Source organism: Zerene cesonia, chromosome 13 (assembly GCF_012273895.1).
Source record: "Zerene cesonia ecotype Mississippi chromosome 13, Zerene_cesonia_1.1, whole genome shotgun sequence".
NCBI classification, from domain to species: domain Eukaryota; kingdom Metazoa; phylum Arthropoda; class Insecta; order Lepidoptera; family Pieridae; genus Zerene; species Zerene cesonia.
Window position 1 is genome coordinate 5,680,513 of NC_052114.1, and position 20,361 is coordinate 5,700,873.

The 20,361-nt window shown below is 32.5% G+C and overlaps 1 protein-coding gene across 1 annotated transcript in view; it reads left to right on the forward strand.

Annotated features, from left to right (window-relative positions):
• The first annotated feature begins 8,559 nt into the window (after positions 1–8,559).
• The window catches only part of LOC119831579, a 74,749-nt gene continuing 62,947 nt past the window's right edge, over positions 8,560–20,361 (forward strand). The window contains exons 1-14 of the mRNA XM_038354993.1: positions 8,560–9,168; positions 10,657–10,768; positions 11,108–11,252; positions 12,003–12,187; positions 13,840–13,958; positions 14,356–14,486; positions 14,893–14,975; positions 16,065–16,223; positions 17,114–17,244; positions 17,442–17,630; positions 18,073–18,175; positions 18,650–18,869; positions 19,317–19,521; positions 20,109–20,292. Of these exons, the coding sequence (XP_038210921.1) occupies positions 11,146–11,252; positions 12,003–12,187; positions 13,840–13,958; positions 14,356–14,486; positions 14,893–14,975; positions 16,065–16,223; positions 17,114–17,244; positions 17,442–17,630; positions 18,073–18,175; positions 18,650–18,869; positions 19,317–19,521; positions 20,109–20,292 (1,816 nt within the window). The 5' untranslated portion in view covers positions 8,560–9,168; positions 10,657–10,768; positions 11,108–11,145. The remainder of the gene's footprint in view (positions 9,169–10,656; positions 10,769–11,107; positions 11,253–12,002; positions 12,188–13,839; positions 13,959–14,355; positions 14,487–14,892; positions 14,976–16,064; positions 16,224–17,113; positions 17,245–17,441; positions 17,631–18,072; positions 18,176–18,649; positions 18,870–19,316; positions 19,522–20,108; positions 20,293–20,361) is intronic.

Genomic DNA, 20,361 nt, shown 5'->3' on the forward strand with positions numbered 1-20,361 from the left:
CCTTGTCCCCCTCCCCGCCCACCCTCCGCGACTTTCGCCCCTCACTGACGTAACGTTGCCGTGCCGCCCGCCCCAGTGTGTGCCGCGCCGCGCTCCGATCCGACGGGCGTCACTCACTCGCTCGACTCGAATATAGTGCAAATCACTTGACGTTTCACTTTCTGATCTTCACACCGTATCGAACACAATTAGCAGGTGCATTACGACACTGTGCACGCGATCACGTTTAAGTACCGCTTAGGCTCTACATCGTCCATATTACCTTAACGCATAGATGTCTTTCCTTAATAACATCTCCTTAATAACGCTGAAAATTCGCCATACAGTTGTATATTATTGATTAAAAACATATTTAAGTAAACTTAGACTCTATTTTAGATTACTTAATGTCGTAATGTTTATTTGTTCTTAATATAAATAGATTTCATTTTATAATAGATACCCTTATGTAGCTATATTATGAATTTTAATAATTATTGAATTATGATCGAGTAACTACTTTATCCTGTAAAATTATCCCTAGAAAAGAAGTCAAAGCATCTAACTGCTCTCCTATTATATGAGGAGTTTATGTAATAATGGAAGTATTCATAGATAACTATACCTAAGCGTTGAACAAACCGCAATCATTATACATATTTATTAAATGTTTAATAGATATGATTAATTTCTTGAGTTGTACAGTCGTGATCGAGGCAACATTATAATGTGCAATTATATCAATCAGTTATAATAACCTAAAAATTTTTGGACTATATTTCGCACTTATGTTCCTATGGTAAGTTAAATGTGGCTGATTAGGAAAACGTAGTGTTACGACATTGCTTAATAGATATTAGAGCCATCATACTGTTTCAAATAAGCTTCCGAAAACGATCACTTGAAGAAAGACTCATTCTTGTAAAAGCCATCATTCGCAAACATTAGATGTCTTATATAGAAAATTATATTATAGATTCATTCTAGTTTCATTATACAATTGTTATTATATTAGATTACATATAGATTTAACTTCTTATCATTTAACAACACCATAGTTTTCAAGACTTGAATGTTAGTTTTAGCATGACAGCAAAATATTTAGAGATATTTTAATCTTTTATTAGCTGAATTATACTTCATCATATTAGATAAGATGCAACAACTTTATTTTAGATTACTGAATATTAAAATTGCGTCTATAAATTTGTATTCGCATCTGAAGGGCTTGCCTACTTTGCCTGCAATTCCGTTCGCATGAGTGTCTTAAAACGTTTGCTCGGACCATGACCTCAAAACTCATGTATACGTACATATTCATAAATACTATCAAACAGAAAGCTTCCAATTTTAATGTATCTAAATGTATATTTTACTCTTTAAATAATATATTATTTAGTAAGGTCACATAAAATATAATCTTTATTAATAGTTGGTACAATGGCTTACTCGATACCAGTACTCTGGTTTTATTTCATTAGATATAATTGAATATTTTTGATTGCATTCCTCTGAAGAATATATGAAGAATATGACTTGATGGAACCTAGATATGAATCACGGACGTAGGGCATGCGCACCTCCGAAAAGCGTGTACATGTTTCCTTTACACTAAAACTGGAAATAACTGATCAGATCGAGAAAAATATTATTTATAATATATTGATTTGACACTGCAAATTTTTCTTAACCTAAATTTGAATATAATCGTAGTAAGGAGATCTAAACAAATCATATTCTAATTTATATAGATATATAAACTTACTGGTGATAAAAAAAATGTATTAGACCAACGATTATTAACATTAGTATTGCTATTTAAAGTATTTTATAATCACTTTATTTTCCTCTATATTTTTTTTTTCTTACTCAATTTGGTCTATCCTTTGTACGAGTGGATATCTTTTGGATGGAAGAATATTTGTGATGTTTTATATTTATTTATCAGTTTATAATTTTCGCTTCGGACTTTTTCGAATTCAAGTGCATATCCTATATAAAAACCAAACACACAATAATCTCGGGCCTTAGAGTTATTAAATAATAAAGGCTCATTTGAAATTCTAATATAAATAAAAAAACTCTAAATATTATTTTCTTCTTCTAGTTTATACTTCCTTGTGTAATATGAACCCCCATTTCATTTCCCCCGGGGGTATGGGCGATGGATACTGATTCCTTACTATTGCGGTAAGACAGTATATACCTTTTTAATCCAATTAAATTACATACGATTTAAATACTAAGAAAATATGAGTTTTATTGTCTATAACCAATATTTTCTTTATGCTTCGTCGATAGAATAACATAAATTACCTTTATCTAAACAGCAAAAAAATCTCGAAATCGCGTAAAGTCTGTAATGGACCTCCGACGCCTCTCTAAATGGTTATGGGCGGTGGTAGCGCTTACAGTCAGGCGTCCCACCAGCTCCATTGCCGACTGTGAAATAAAAAAAAAAAATGTAGCTTCACTTTCAGTTTTTGGTCTAATTTGACCGGACTATATATTGTACTTATATTATGTATTTAAGGTTATTAACATTTTTTTTAAATTCATTAAATTGCCACCGTTCAATTGAAATATATTTTAAATTATGCACTATGTAAATAAGCTGTTACAAATGCTCTCGTGTATAAAGCAAAATAACGTAGTTTCGTTGGGAATTTTGAATAAAATACACAAAAAAAAGTTTAAAACGTTATTGTTATTTTCGTGTAAACAAATTTTAGCATTAAAATTTACCAATTGAATTTAATTTGTCTAAATTTGACTGCGTAATTCACGTACATTAAAGTGTTAATAACAATCTGTTGTTGTGTGATTTTAACACAAGTATCAATTATATACCTTCAATGCAAAATCAGCCAATATAGAGACATTTAGATGAGCTTTCCAGATGTGAATTTATTCGTATTTTTTTTTTAATGAGCGATAGAAGAAATACAAATTATACCAATGAGAAAGCATACACATATGATGTTTAATTTATTTTTAATTGAAGCGAAAAGGGCGTGTATAAATATAGTAACTGTTTTTACCTCACGATATTACGTAACACGAGAAAAAAAAATTAGATCAGCAAGTTGTTTTAATGTTTTAAGCGGTTTTATTGTAGACTGTGACCATAGTTTATGGGGGAAGTATAACCTAATTCAGGAAAATAAATGTGAATGTTGCTGTTTTATTTATAACCCAGTCACGTTGAAATTAATGAGACTAAATTACAACTTTAGGTGAATTGTTGTCGGTTGATGTTGACGATCATTGATGCAAAATTTTTGATCAAGCCTAATTTATAAACTAACGGACCTATTTGTATCACTAGCGGTCCATTTGTTAAGTGCAGTAGTTAGTCAGTAGTGTTTAGTGCGTTCAAATAAACAACCTCTTGATCTTTATACTAGTAAAAAGTAATGTTAAGACGTATACGAAATAATAATAACTGATTATTATTTTAATTACTACTATAAGGAATTTATTAAATATATACTATGTCGGCACAGCCAACATGCTAAAATTCTTAAAGTTAAACGAAGTGAATCTCTAGCATATCAATTATAATTTAGCAATATGTTATAATTGATACGCGAGTATGCCTATAGGTCTTTTTGTAAATTAAATCTTGTTTCTGCAACAGATTTCCTACCCCACAGGAAAATTCAGTAGGATATGGTATTAAGTAGCTAAAGTAAACATATCTAGCTTAATATAAAAAATCGTACGGCATATACAGTCCAAAAGAGTTTAGAAGCGGTGGAATTAGCATAGGCTCCCCATTGTAGTATACAAAAAGAAAGAGAACAATTAAAAATTTACAAAATAGAAGAAAATTAAAATAGGGTGGATAGTAAGCCATTTGAGTCGTCAGAAACATCATCAAATTTGCTGAGGTCACATATAAACCTTGTTGCAAATTTTTAATTTTTTAAATTTGTTTAACTGTTTCTCAGTAAGGTCTTAGTAGATTGCATTATCATACTCGATGAAGGGAAGAACAAAAGATTGTAATAACAAAATTATCGCATAAAATAGCACATATGTCTTATTATTGCCTTAAAAATCTTATGACTGACAACTTTAATTAGCGGGCTTGTTCGAGAGATATACCAAATTTCATTCAGATATTTTCCATATTTATTCTATAGATTTTATTTTAGGAAACAATAAGTGATTTAAAATGCAGATTGTATAGAAGAAACTGAGGATAATATACATACTTGTAAGGAGTAATTTATTTTAATCAAATATAACTCCCTACTAGATTACCTTCGAGATAGTTTAAGAGTCGATGCAGAGGGTATAGGATAGTGTCATCCCGAAAATTCCACGGAAGCAGGGGAACTGATTATTTTCCCTTGTTATTTGAATATAAAATATTCATGTACACCTGTATTTATCAATTTCTTAAGATTATAAATACATACAATTTTTAGTGCATTCAGCCTTACTAAATTCCTAGTGCAATTAAACTTGGGGTAAGTATGTATTTGTCCTTTAGTATAAAATTGTGGTACAGAAAACGGAAACAAACTTTATCCAAATGTAAATTAAGTTGATGATAATAATTATTGTTATTTCATGTTACCTTAATTAACCTCATCGTATTTAATCATGATTCAAATGTAATGAACCGATTTTCCATTTACAAATGGGTAATTGCAATGACATATACGTAGTATAGCATAAACCATTTGTAAAATAATAAGTTACTTGGTCTATAATTTTAATAGTTCCTAAATGATTTCGCAAATTATAGTTTTATTATTTTATGCTTCAGTTCAAGAAAAGGGTGAACGAGTACCTTCTAGAGAAACGCGCTCCATTTTAGATTACCAGTTGGTGAGATCGTGGTCAAGGGCTTCCCTATTGACCATTAAAAAATGGTTAATGACGACATAGTTTTAATTTTATCACAATTCATGAATACTTTTAGCCATAGCAAAATAAGCGACGAAAAGAAACTGGCATAATAGAAGAACAATAAATACATCGTGATAATATACTTACTAAAATTTTCGTTTTCTTTTTTAAAGAACTACTAAAGATATAACTATATATAATATACATTATATATTATAGCAAACCATTGAAATTTACATGCCTGATATATCAGTTTAATATCTTACACATTAGGTATATGACACAATTTAAAAATACGTAATAAAATGAATATAATTTGAGTGGGGTATAAATGAATGAAAATCTAAATCAAAAAGAATGCTCACTCACTCACTGCATATGCTGACATTTTTTGATTATTTTTAACAGATTTAGCTCTTTACTTCCGGACATTAATCCCAAGCTAACCAGCCGACTGATGTTTATATCTCTAGATGTTTAGATGATTTGACAATATTGACCTACTTGCATCGAATATACATTGCGGTTCTTATTTAATTTACACGATTTTACTTGTAGTTACAAAGAATACGCTAGTATTATGTTTGATATGAAAAGTGTAGAAGAATTAAGATTTTCGTGGGCAGTAAAGGAAATATATCGCAAGTAACATTCTTTTGGATACGTTAGGATATATGTGTGGTGTGACCAGGCAAGATCAGGTCAAAGTGCTATCTATAAAATCTTAAAAAATATTATAAATAACAAATAACAACATATTCATATTATATGGATATCACTTTTTGATAAGCACACTTTTATATTACGTAGCATCACGACAGTACAACTGCTTTGTATGTTTTCCTTAGTATAAATGTCTTTGAAAATCTTTATATCTTATACCTTTAAACGAGCAATTCTTGTATATATATATATAATTGGAATCTCGGAATCGGCTCAAACGATTTTCATGGAATTTAGTATATAGGGGGTTTCGGGGGCGATAAATCGATCTAGCTAGGAATTTTTTGTAGAAAATGTCATATTCGTGTTTTATTCGTGTTTTTTTTTCCTGACATCTATTAGTGAATAATAATACTATTTTGCTGCGTAGATAGCTGGACAACTGAAATAACACATAGGCACTTTTTATACCGATATTCCTACGGGATACGGACTTACGCGGTTTCAACCGCGGGTCACAGCTAGTAATAATAAAATGACAAAAAATGTTTCGTTATTTAAAATTTTATAGGTTTATCTTCAAGTACTAATTAATGTCTTGTCGGTCTACGGAAAGAGTGGATATACTGTATAATAATTTCATAACTGCGTTTATTTCGAAAAGCGTTTAAAGCAGCAAATATCCTCTTGGTTCCTTCCAAGGCCTCGCTTTTCGCATTCCTCCAATATCTGCTCCTTGCAGTGTTTTCACGTAAGCCGCTTATTATTCTTTAGAACACTAACTATTCAAAGAGTTCGAAGGTCTGAATTTTTTTGCTTGCTTAAAAGAAGAAAACGTTTTGCTCATTTGAGATATCTTAATAAAGTGTCTAGTCTTTTTTTATATGTTTGCCCATGGTTTATTTACGATTAGATATGGTAAAGCGCTACGTCAGAATTCTCATTGAGAGGTGTTGTTCGTGTTATGAAGAGAGGGGGAAAAAGGGATAGAGGAAAACCTTTGAAGTGCTAGTCAGTGGTGCTGTGGGTTGAAAACGCGGGTTAAGGTACACCCAACCCGTAAGGGTGTACACCCTGTACACGTGTATGCCTTTTTTAAGTGGACTTGCAAGACGCACGCTGTAATGCTTATTCTATTTTTGAATTTTCCTCATTATATAAATTGCGACTCCATATTTAATAATATTCAATCTCAAATTTATAATATGAGCAACCAATTGAATTTTACCTTTTTGCTATTTTTCCGTTATAAAAAGATAACAACACGTTTTTATTTTTTAACAATATTTAAAATGGCCTGCTGGTCAAATTTATTAAAAGAGGTTTTATTCAACAATTAGCTGTTCTTTTAAATACGAATAACGAATTGAACTTTTTCTGTTCTGTAGGATTTTTTGTTGCAAAACTCGTGTTTCTCTGATTATTCGTCTTCTTTATAAAACGCAGTCCTTAAGCCAGCTAGCGAGAGAGTAAAAGGACTAAGTTAAGGTATCGAGAACTCACATACTCGTATATCTGTAGCTCATTTTCCTATTCTGCAGCTACTAAAAATGCGCAACAAGTTCACGACTTCGTAATTATTACGGATCTGCTCATGAGTATTGTGTGCTATTCGCACTATAAAAGTATGTACAGGTACTTATAAAATGATAGTACAAATAATAAAAAAAGTAAATATTAGGAATAGTGATTAATTTAATTGCATTGAAGAATCAAACAAAAGTGACGTATTGAATGTATAATAAAACTTTCTTTTATATCTTGTAAAAATAAGTTTGAAAAAACGGTAACCATTCGCAAAAACCACCAGAATGTTGATGTCTTATTATAAAATATATATCCAAACATCTAGTTATGTCAGTCATTAAGTTTCAGTGAAACTGAATATATTTCAACTGATGATATGGTTAACGTGTTCAATTTAATAACTCAATTTTTCACATAGGGTTATAGTTACGTAAATGAAAAATTAGGTTATAATTTCATATATAAGGTTTAATTCACGTTTGATATCAACGTTTTAACCACTCACGTTTTTGTATATATGTAGTTTTTTTATATGTGTGGAAGTTCAGATCTTATTTTGAACAATACGCAACTGCTCAATTCCATTACATAGTAAAACATTCAGGAAATTAGATGTTTAAGATATTTTTTCCATTAGTTAGTTAGTCAAAGATATGATAGGCCACCTATGTGTTGTCAGCCAGACATCTACCTGTAATGGTTTGATTATAACGATAAATATTTTTGTTACTCGACGTATTGACTGTGACTACTCATTATATTATTATTCACATCGATATTCAATAACATTACCTACTGGCAGTGACAAGTAGCGTACTCTGTTGCGAAGGAAATATATATATAATACAATCTGTTTAGAGATGTTGTTTTTAAAATAGACAATTTATGATTTTATTCGTAACATCTATAGAATAAATTGCATACTGGTGTTAATATTAGTACATGACCTGAAAATAGAATACAGTTTTATAATCTCATGTGGGTGTTTTCATTTTAGATATCGTGATGGTGAATGATTTTTAATTTTAACATTTTATAGGGTTTGTGTGACCTTTGTATGTTTTGTGTCTATTTTACTATTGTAATGCAAAATATTTTTAATAACAAGTTATCTGCTCGATACTTTAGCCTGAAATGAACCATTAAATCACTTGGTAGACCACAGAAAGCATCCAACAGTCATGGACCAAAATCGAATGTCTCGGGAAAAGTGCGCGCGCAGTACCCCTCCCCACACCGCGCCGCACCTCACCGAGAACTCATTGATGATCTCCTTAATCTCATCACATATTACAATTATTATAACTGAAAGATCTCGCATACCCTAATTTAATTTATTGATTAAGAATTTGTACATAAAGTATCGAAGTATATGTGCCGTTGCATGTATTTTGTATAGTTTATCTGAAATTGAAACGTGAATAGTAAACGTTGGGCGCTGGCCGTCATATCTTTTGCTAGGTTTGGGCGTCGGTGCGTCTCGGCTTTCGGGCGGTCGGTGCGCACCGGCGACCGGCGACGTGCGCCACAGCGCCGCCACGCACGCTCCACTCACGACCCAGTCCGCTCTGATGTTTAACGGAGCCGCCGGTGTCGACCTATCGCACCGTTTGCTCTAACGCGTTGACGCATATTTAAGACGCATATAGGGATATAATGGTGTTATCAAAAGTAGTGCTAGTTCGATAGGTGGCAGGTAAAGCTGAAAGTAGCTCAGTAGATAGACCGGTGCGGTGGTCGATCGGTAGCGCTTGCGGCGCGAGTGGGTCGGGCTGCGGCGACTCGTTTGAGCGCTCCAGAGCCAGCTGGCGGTGTTTACACGCCGCGCCTGCACCCACGTTCCGCACGCCCCGTGCGCTTGCTCGCTGCAACATACACCCTTCATATTACATTCGTCGCTGTGAATATTTAAACTTTATGAACGAGCAACGTTAGAGGTATTTAATGTTTATTCAACCTGACTCTCCACAGAGAGCACAGTCGTAGCGCACATTGTCACAGTGTCACGAACGCAGTACGCATACAATAGAATTTACATATATTTCATTTAAGTGGAATCGCGATTAAATAATCATGGGTGCTAAAGAAAGTGTGGAGGCTGCTAAATTTTCTTCGCAAAATTGGAATAATTTCGAGGTTCGTAATACGTTTAATTTGCACTTGAAGTGTTTGTACCCACTCCCTTCCGTGTTGCTGTAATGTAGGCACTTGTGTCATTTAATACTAAAATAATAAAATAAAATAATTAAGAAAGACAATTTGCACAGTATTGTGATGATAATGTAAGAATGTATGCATGATCTTGCACTTATTAAATCTATAATTGATGCTAAAATATAGTGACGAATATAGACAACTTTTAATCCCTTAATAATATTTAAATATTTACATTAACCTATTGTTCAATTGGTAACAATAAGGTCAAAAGTAAATATTGGCGTAAATTCTAAAAAGTACCATTTTTAAGATACGAAATTTTTGGCAAACAATATTTTTGTTCTATATTTATTATTAGCATCTAAAAGATTCTTAATTATTGTAAACATACATTTCAAGATAATTTTTTCAACGGATAACATTAATATACTTATTTCTATAAATTTCGTGGTTAAATAGGTTGACCCACATACACATACATAATTTATCTCTCACGGTTGAAGGCTCAACGTCAAGAACGAAATGCGACGCTTGAATTTTAATTACTATTTGATAGAATGGACTTAGATATTGCACAAAATCAATAAAAACTTGAAAATATAACTACGCAACACATTCAGTCAATTGTAGGACATATATAGTATAGTATATATAGTATGGGACATATATTTTATGAGTACATGAGATAGTAGCTGTTTTAACATATATTTGTCTACATGCTGTTACAATATTTACAAGTGATTCACTGATGAGTATAGGTCAGCGTCACACATAGTTCATTGTAGGGCTTCGGAACTAAATCAAAATATATTCCAGAAGCCGCTATGCAAATTATACTTTCATGTTTCGTTCTCTTCTAGTTGTACAATTTAATGTCTAAGTAATGCATTCACAGGTTTAGACTTTAGATGTGATTGGATGATGATTGACTATTATTAGACAGATAGACGCTGTTTCCGAGCTAACATAGACATGACATGCCTTGTTTCAGTTTCTTAAAATCAAATTAGCATCAGTTACATACATAACGGCTTTAACATAACATTTTTTTGTATATTTCAATAGTGTGCCTGCTTTTTTATTTTATGCTGTAGCTCAATCGTTTAAAATAAAAGAATATGGGTCTCATTCTAGGATGTTGTATTTAATGTATAATATATTACATTAAGCTTTAAAATGAATAAGATCCATATTAATTATATGCATGCTGGAAGTTTTAAAATGAATACTAAAATAATAAAACTACTAAATGTATATATTGATAATCCCCATTAAATAAACAAAAATAAAATATATAAAAATGAAAATAAAACGTGTGTATAAAAATATTTTCATATAATGGTGTGATATTTTCTTAGTTTATTTTGAATAGATATGAAGATCCTTGGTGAAGTGGATGATAAATATATGTTAATTGAATAAATAACTCGTTTTGTATATGACGTAATGAACTGATGTAACTTGCAGCATGGAGTTGTAAAGCATCATCACAGACACGGAACGCAACGCTCTCAGAGTCTGAACCGCGGGCACTCTTTGTCGCGGTCTGATGGCACCTGGTGACATCACGGGACCACGGGTATTTATGTTATATACTATTAGAAATCTAACAATCACTCCCCTTATCATATAATATACATGGGACCATATGAATGTGTCTTTAACAGCTTTTATATTTGTGATTTGAAGGTTTTTTATTACTCTTCTATAGTACTCTAAAGGCCAAAATCATATTCAATACATTAAGCTTCTAAAGATAGCTCAGATGAATGTTCAGGTACAGTATTAAAACGTTGTCAGTGGCATTTCCCGGCTAATTACGTTCAAATTGACAAGCAGAAATAGAGAATTTCCTTATTAAGTATGTTGTTTCCAATACAAATTGTGAAATACTAGCGAGCAGTGATATGTTTTGCAGGCAGCGTAGTTCAGTGCGCCGAATGCGGCGCGCGCACAATGGGCAACAAACTATCTTGCTCTTGCGCGCCGATCCTCCGCAAGGCGTACCGATATGAGGACAGCCCGTGGCAGAATTCAAGACGCCGTGATGGACATCTATTGAGGTCTGTATTTAGACGAGAGCTACCATACAATCGTGGACATTGAAAGGTCAATCCTTCTCTGTCTTCTAAATTTCTACTTTTTTGTTAACCAATATAGTTTGGAAAATAGATATATTAAGTCCCATGAGAATACAGTAGCGATATATAGTATGTAACAGTCCTTGTAAAGTGGGATAAAATAGAGACTATAAGAGTCGCTTACAAACAAACTAACGGATAAATCAAATACAAGCGTGTTAATATAAATGTTATAAGATAGATGAAGTTCTGCTTGACAATTTTATAAAATAATAGCCTACATTAAATGTGCAATTAATTTCAATTTATGTGACTATTATTATAAATAACATAAAACACGTTTAATTTGTTTTAAACACCAAGCCTTTTAACAAATAGAGTCTTTAGGTACCTTACTTATCACTATTTAAAACACTAATCTTAAATTTTTGTTAATTGCTATAATAAATTGAACACTTGTAAGAGTTTTTTGAGTTATTTAGTTGTAAACATAATCATATTTTATGATAAAGCTTATAACACTACTATAGGTTGTGCTTGAGTTTTAAACTATGTTAAAACCTTAAATATATAACAAATGAAAAAGATGATGTATTCTATATTTCTAGAATTACTCAGCCCATTAAAAACATTCATTCACGCAACCTATTATGTATAGAATTAAAAGATCCGGGCAATATAACGACGGCACCATTAATAATGATAAAATGTTGTTGTATCGTTGTATTACAGACTATGGGCGGAGGTATTCCACGTGTCTGCGAGCGGAGCAGGCACTGTGAAGTGGCAGCAAGTCTCCGAAGACTTGGTGCCAGTTAACATCACCTGTATCCAAGACTCTCCCGAATGCGTGTTTCATATCACCGCATATAACTCACAAGTCGACAAGATCCTCGATGTTAGACTATTGCAGCCTGGTACGTATGATTATTTCTTTATTTTTACTAGATATGTATATTGCAAATTTATTAATAAAGATTTATCTTCCCTTGAATTATGGATAGTAGTTTCGAAAAACATAGGAGCCAAGTCTATCCAGGCGGAGTCGAGACGATTACCTAGTTCACAATAAGTGTTACAGAAATTAAATGACACGTGACATTATATTCACGATATACGAATGCGTCACATATTATTTTTAAACTTTATATGTTTAATGTACTTTTAAATTGCGTAATGAATAACTCTAGAATGAGGTCGATGCCATATTTATGTTTTACCTTAAAAAGCTTACAATAAAAAGAAACAAATAGTAATTTAAAACTAACGGTGATTTGCTTTAAATCTAAAAGAAAGAGTGATAACTGAGCAGTGATCGTATTCATTCAAAAAGTAGAACGCATGTGCTAAATATAACAACATACAGTATTGTGAAAAACAGACTAGTTCAATTAATATCCGCGTTGTATTGATTATGTTTTCAGGATTGTTTTACACTATTTTTAAGCAATAATGTTCTATAAATGAGAAATTTTTGGATTCGAATCCTGCCTCGTGATCAAATTTTTTCTATTCTTTCAAAATTTCTCATTTATAAAGCGTTTCAATGCTATAAAACTAAAAAAAATAAATTATATTCTATTAAAATTACATAACAATTACGTTACTCTATTAAACTTGACCATTCTTTGATGTACGCGCTGTCCAATGTAAAACATCAAAACATAATAAGGTCGTTGACCCTGACTTGTACAAATGTTTTTCTAATGCACCCTTTGTAAATAACGTTATATACATCTTCATAACAAAATCATTAAACATTCATCAAAGTGCAACCAAAAGTTAATGTTAAAACATTACAGTAAATGCAAAACAGGTATATATTATAAAAATATTTATGTAGTGCTAATATTGTGTGCTCAAGTCCACGTACATTTAAACAACGTTGAAGTGGATTTTACGAGTATACAAGAATTACAAGCTAGTCGCGACTGTAACCCAGTTTTAAATTTACTCTAGATAGTAGGTACTAGGTATGTACCAACATAGCAATCGACCGAAATCCGCACGTACAAAAGTATGGAGAATTTGTACTACGACATTTTCTTTTTATGGCATATAGAATTTTTGAACAATTTCAGTAGTAACATGAGTTACTTAATATTATATAAATCAACGTTTCTTTCAAAACATTCTCAGGAATATTTATCAGAAAATATTTAAGTGTTTATGAGTTATGTAAAATAGTTTTGAAATCAGAATTAAAACTAAGATGCTAAAGAACATATAATTCTTTGACTTTTAGTTTGATTGTATAGTGTCCAGTTTTTTCACTAGAGCCAAATTTCAAAATAATTTTATTTTCCATGCAATCAAATAATAAATCACACTTAACACTAATATCATAAATGTGGAAGTCAGATTGTTTGGATTTTTATGAATTTAGGTACCTACATAGACAGGGTATAACCTGACTCGCGTGATAGGATACTTTTTACCCTGATTTTATACTGCCTTGGGATAACATAGGAATCTTGATATCCGGGCGAAACCTGGACGAACGTCTAGATATTTGTAAATATAAAAAATCTTTTTGATAGGATCCATTCAAATATTTTACATATTCCAGGTACGCGTATCGGGCAAGCATCCGAATGCTTCGTCTACTGGAAGGACCCCATGACGAATGATACTTGGGGTCTCAACTTTACATCCCCGATTGATGCAAAGCAGTTTAGAGAATGTTGCGTAAGTGGATTTTTTGGTTACAGCACCATCATTAACTTTACTTTTCATCAAATTAAAATAAATTTTAAATAGATTGTTTCTCCATTATTTTTTGATTAAAACATGATTTTTGTCATTTGAATGTCTGTTAGAAGCGACAGGACTACAGAAAGGTATTTCAAATTATATGAAAGATACTATTTTAAATAATTATGAAAAATACAATTTTCATCCTAAGGAGGAAGAAAATAACTCATCATAGTTTCTTATGTAGTGATTCAGTTATCTTATTTATTTTCGTTTCGAAATTTAAAATATGTATGTCGCTTCATATATACTTAAATTTACTATTTTATTATCTTTTGCTCTTTATTTATCATCATCAACAATTCATTCATCAAGCGATATTTTATTATAGTCGCCTTCATTTAAATTCTCACGGAAGGCATCGTCGAGCTACAGCCTGAAACTGGAGCCACCAGGGAGCAAACAGAAGTTCAAAACCAAGCGGAAACCAGTCTCCACACCAGCTAGTCCAAACCGATCAAGGTATAATTATGCGTTTATTTATTTGTGATAGGAGTTTCAGTTCAAAATCTCCTTTCTATGTATCAAATCATCTCTTTCTAAAAAAAATTGTGTCGATTATTATTTGTATTTATTGTGAGCTTTAAATGGTATTACTTGAAATATAAGAAAAATAGGTAAAGCAAAATGTATGAGAAGATTCAAGAACAAATGGTAATACGCAAGAGATAATATTTATATAAAATCATTTATTTTGTATCATTAATGAACATTTCACTATTTCAGAATCATATTAAAGTATAATCCATATTTCATTCAAAACCCAAATAAGAGAATAAGAAATAAATAAATCCAATTCCTTATACATAATAATATAGAACAAGTACTTCATAGATAATCTAAGATACTCAAAATATATCTTTTACAGTCTCACCTACGGTCGAGAACCACAATGTACTTGCATGACTCAGGAGCAATATGCAAGGTTGAGAGCTCAAGATCCAAGATATCGTAAGTAAATTGCTATTTATCAAAATTATGCCTACACAAATATAGGTAGGCGCAATGAATTCGAGAGAATCCCACACAGATTGTTTGAGACACGTCTTTAAACAATAAACGGCACAGTATTTTTAAAACAACACCATTACAACTAGTATATCCTAGTCAGTACGCTATAATTTGAAAAGTTTTTTATTTGTCCTATGTATTATGTAACTTTATTATGGCAAGATGTCAATAAAAATGAGTTAATATTGAAAATTTAATTATTACAACAGATATTTGATTCAATGAAATTAATTTTTGGAATACTAGTAGAAAAGAATATTTAAAGCATCTTGTAATATTAGTAGCATTATTTGTTCAGCGTAAGACCGATTGATTAACAAAATACATTAGTTTTAAATCTACAGCACTGTTGCGCATTTATCATTCTGATTGTAACAGAAATTAATACAACATGAAAAGATTTCTTCAAATACATATAAAAAATTCCCCATTCATTCTCATTACAATATTTGCATAGGAATGATAAAATATTGGAATCATTGCAAGTGTTACATATAAAACTACGCGAATTCTGAAAGTAAAGAAAAACCTCTTTGTTTTGGAAGTATTGGTAAGGGAAAGGAGATGTTATTTTCGAAGTCGTGTGTGAATAATCCTATTCACTACAAGCATTTGGATATGAAAAACTGGAAGTTTTATTGTTTTTCAACAGCCTCGGTGATCCTTTACGCGAAAAATGAGTAATATAAATAATTTGTTGCAAAGATCCTGCGTAAATTCGTCAAATATATTTAGATCAAGTGATTTTTTTTTAAATTCACTATAATTGAGCGTTACAAGTGGTCGGTTGACAGACAAATTCTCTATAAAAGCTAATAAAATCATATAAGTAGTAGTGCCTACGCCGTTACTAAAAAGGAACTAGAATTGATAAAAAAGTTGTACCTAGATAAGGCACATTATCTACTCATGTAACGGTTTTTATTGAATACAATTTACGAGATGGCGGCTCCTTTCCCAATTGTAATTTAACATAAACTAGCGGTATTCGCGTCAGTTTGAAACCTAACGCATAGTATATGCGTGTAGGCTCATCAACATTACCGCGTACAACAACTCGCGCTATAGAAACAGACGCGAGCGCGGCGGGCGCGGGCCGCTCAGAGAAGGTCGCCGCCGCCACATCCTCCACATCGCTATACGACAATGTCGCCAGCACCCAGCCGACCGCACAACAACCACCTAAACGTAAGTCATCTAAGTCATCACTCATCGTATAGGTTCAGTGCCACTTTCGGTGCGTAGCACATGTGTATTTGTTCTTGTCCAATAACAATGGTTATATCTGTTAAAAATAAGAATTGTTGCGTAACTAGCTCCCGTATTTTCTACCTGAAAAATGAGCTATAAGAGTGAAATTTTGCATACACTATTATTTAGACATACATTTATTAGTTTAATTTGCAAAGATTCGTTACAAGTGGACATGAATAAATATGAATTGATTTTGTTTTGACACAAAATTTGATGAATCCATAATTAATAAAAGACATTACCTATTGTATTATTTTAGCGATTTTTGCTTTGAGCGTAAAAAGATATAAGATTCTTTAATAATATTACGAAAGAATGTTAATGAAATATCTTATTATAGCCCGTCTAACACTTTTAGTGCTTGGCCTTCTTCTCATTATTGAGGCCGAATCCCTCTGTATTAATGAACTGTATAAAACTCTGTTCATTTCGTTAAATCTCATATACAACAAATAATATGACTATGTACAACATTTGTGAATAAATCGAGTTTCATAAAACTTCCAATTTAAAAAGTAATTTATTCATACCCACACAGCATTTTAAACAGACTTTGCTAAACTCTCAAGTACTTTTCCGTTTTAAAACCTCTAGATAATTCAGAATGCTATTACACGATTGTCGACGACCATGTAATTAAACCCTAATATAAAAAATAATGAAATTTGTTTTAAATCAATTTTCCTAGCAAGTTATTATTAAATCTAAAAATGAAATATACGACAATATAAATGAATTCTTCAACGCTTTTCAAATTAATAACCAAGTGAAGAACTGCGTTATGCCGAACGGAATGATTATTAATATAATAAATGGTTGCACAGCGGCAGCCCGTCAGAGCGACACTCAACCACCGGCGCGCCCCCCCAAGTCGCAAGAAACTTCCACAATGACTACCAACACTTCCACTGCGCCTAAGACAGTTACTGCTTCTGTTGGCACACATGGCACTAGCGTAAGTTTTATTGTAATACATTCAGATTATTGAGAGGATAAAATCGTGATTTCATTGCTTTTATAAGCTCACCTTTACACTTTGTAAAAGCTAAGAAGTCAATAACGAAAGATAATTAGCTTGCTTGTCAATATTTTTTCGTTTGTATTGAACAGTAAAATAATTTAATGAATAATTTTATCAATTCTTAATTTCAGACCGCTGAAGATACAGCTCAAGCCAACACTGGAACTACAAATCAACATGGCCAAGATCTCAAATCTGAGGGCGTACAGGCCGGAGGTACACTGACGTCGTCTAAATCCTCAGCAACATCGACACGTGCTGGGAAGGAGCATTTGCAACACATGCCAAAGAGCATTGATTATGGCGATGGAAATGAATCGGTAATTGTCAAATAAATATTTACAAATGGGCCTTGAAAATTATCTCACATGATTTACTCAAAACAGATAAGTTATGATGGTAGGCATATAGTTCATAAATTCTTCAAACAAAGGTGTTGAATAACAAATTACCTCTAGCATTTTATTTTCTAATGTAAACTGAATATCATGAGATTTCGAGCAACAAAATGCCTAGGTATGTTTCCGCTTATTGTAAGCAGGATGATCATATCATCAATCCTAGTGTCAAATTCACATTTAAATTTCTATGTATGTTTTTCGCTGACATAAACCTAGAACAATGAATGCTAACTAATTACTCCATGTAAATTTGTGGTGTTGGAATATCCATGTGCAAATAAATGCACAGAACAGTGTTTCGACGCATTACTAACTTCTTAGTATTAATATTAGTAACTATTTTGATATATTCGTTTTCCAGTCTCGCGAGTCAGACAGGCACGTACATAATCACAATGTGATTAATAACAACACTTCGGGATCACGTCGCACAAAGTCGAAAAGCACTGAAGATATGAATATGGGTAAGACGGTTGTCATAGATCTCATTGTATCTCATGTAAAATTTATCTTTGATCTGTGGTTATATAAAATTAAGAAAATAAATATGTTTTATATTTAATTTATGTCAAAATAGAAATAAGTAACACATATATTGTCTGATAGAAAAATGAATATAATATTTGTATATATTTTGTCACTTTTCTTTTTTACGTTAGGAATTTAATAAGTTTGTGAAATGGTTACCTGAATTACATATTATTAAATTTATTAAACTAATAAACATATTTAAAGGATATTTCGTTGTTTACACAATTTTTTGATATATATATTATAGAAAATAAACGAACGTAAATTCACATAAATAAACATGGTTTAAAAACAAAAAATATAACCTACACTAGGTGCGTTAGTTTCAATACTAATGATACATTGTGTATAACGCCTTTACATACTTTCGATTCCGAATAGAAATACTAACAGTAACCCACTTACAGATTCGAGTACTTTAAAGCGCATGCTGAAGCCGATGCCATCAACGGAGAGCCCGATAACATCACCGGAGATGGGTCGGCGGCGTTACGGCGCGTGCCCCTCTTCCTGCTCGCACGGCCACCGCCACCCACATCCACACCACGGTCACTACGCTCACGTGGTCAACAATAACAGCCGCCAGTCCTCGCAGCGGTACTCGTCTTCTAGGTTGCCTAATTTAAAGTAAATGTGCTTGAGTAATTGTGTCACGTGTGTAGCGCGATTCAGCTTACGACTATTCTAAGGATGGTATATCAAGGGATTGTTCGATAATAATTAAAGTGATAGATTGATTATAGAATGCTATCTATATTAATCACCAATTAATCATCGTATCAGACTCAAAGTAAAACTAATCTTCTAGGTGCTATCAAGCTTTTTTTCTATTTTGAGCAATTAATGCCTATATTGAAACCTTCAAGAACAGAACTATTAGGATAGAATTCGTATACATTATGGGGTTAAAATGCAGTCGTTTAATATACTCATTCTCATAGAATTCACATTCTTGACCGGGTTGTTGTTTTGCTGCAAAGAGAGTGGTGTTTGTCCATATATAATGTTAATTCATTAATTATTTCTTGTTAATTTGTTGGAAGACAAAGTCCAAAATTTCTCTCGTATGTTTAGCCGCGGGGTTGGCGTGGGCGCCGCGCCGAGTGGGTACCCAGGCCGCGGGCTGTACTTGGAGCTGGGCGGTGAACGCGACGTGTCACCGCCTTCCGACAACGTCATGTTCGACAACCAGTGCTATGCCACTACACCCTCCTCGTCGAACGGCAACTCCGACCAAGAACACTGCCAGCGCAGGGACCCGAGGCAGCATCATCATATGGCATGTATTCCCTGTGATAACCGATCAATACGACGCTATAAATAAAATAATACTCACTTATTTTATTATTGCCAATAATCTTTCATCTATTCATACTCAATATTATAAATGCGAAAGTAACTCTGTCTATCTATCGTACGTGTCTCTTCTAAATCTCTGAAACGGTTGGACGAAATTTACAAAGATTGTTTGAGACCCGAGATAGGACATATGGACATCAATAATATTAATAATTATTAAGAAATCAAATCATCGGATAGATTTGTAATATAGATATCGTAACATACGTAACGTAACGGTAACGAAACGCGCGAGAGAAATATGCGCGAAATAAAAGCTCGAGTAACATTAGGTAAAAAATTATACTTAGTAGAGGTGTTATTATTTATTATTAATTGTTATATGTGTATACTATCACGATTTCAGTTAAAATAATACAATTTTTTTTATCGTGTCTCGTGACCAGCCAGGTGCAAAAGATTATTGCGAACGTTGAATAAAATAATATAAGTGAATCTTCAAAGCTAAAAAAGAAATACATATTATAGATAATAAACTTTTATTGTAATACTGAAATTTATTCACAGAAACCATGTCTTTCACGCCAAGCGTCTCAACAAAGTGCAACACCAGCGCCGGGGTCACCGACCTCTCGGCTCCTCCTGGAGTACGAGATGCATTTGAGAAACACTCTTGCAAAAGGAATGGATGCTGAGAGTTATAGCCTTCATACCTTTGAAGCCCTGCTGAGCCAAAGCATGGAGGATTTGGGTACGTGATAAATAAATATGTCGTTTTAATTTAATCCTATTTTGATCAATTATCTATTTATAATATATA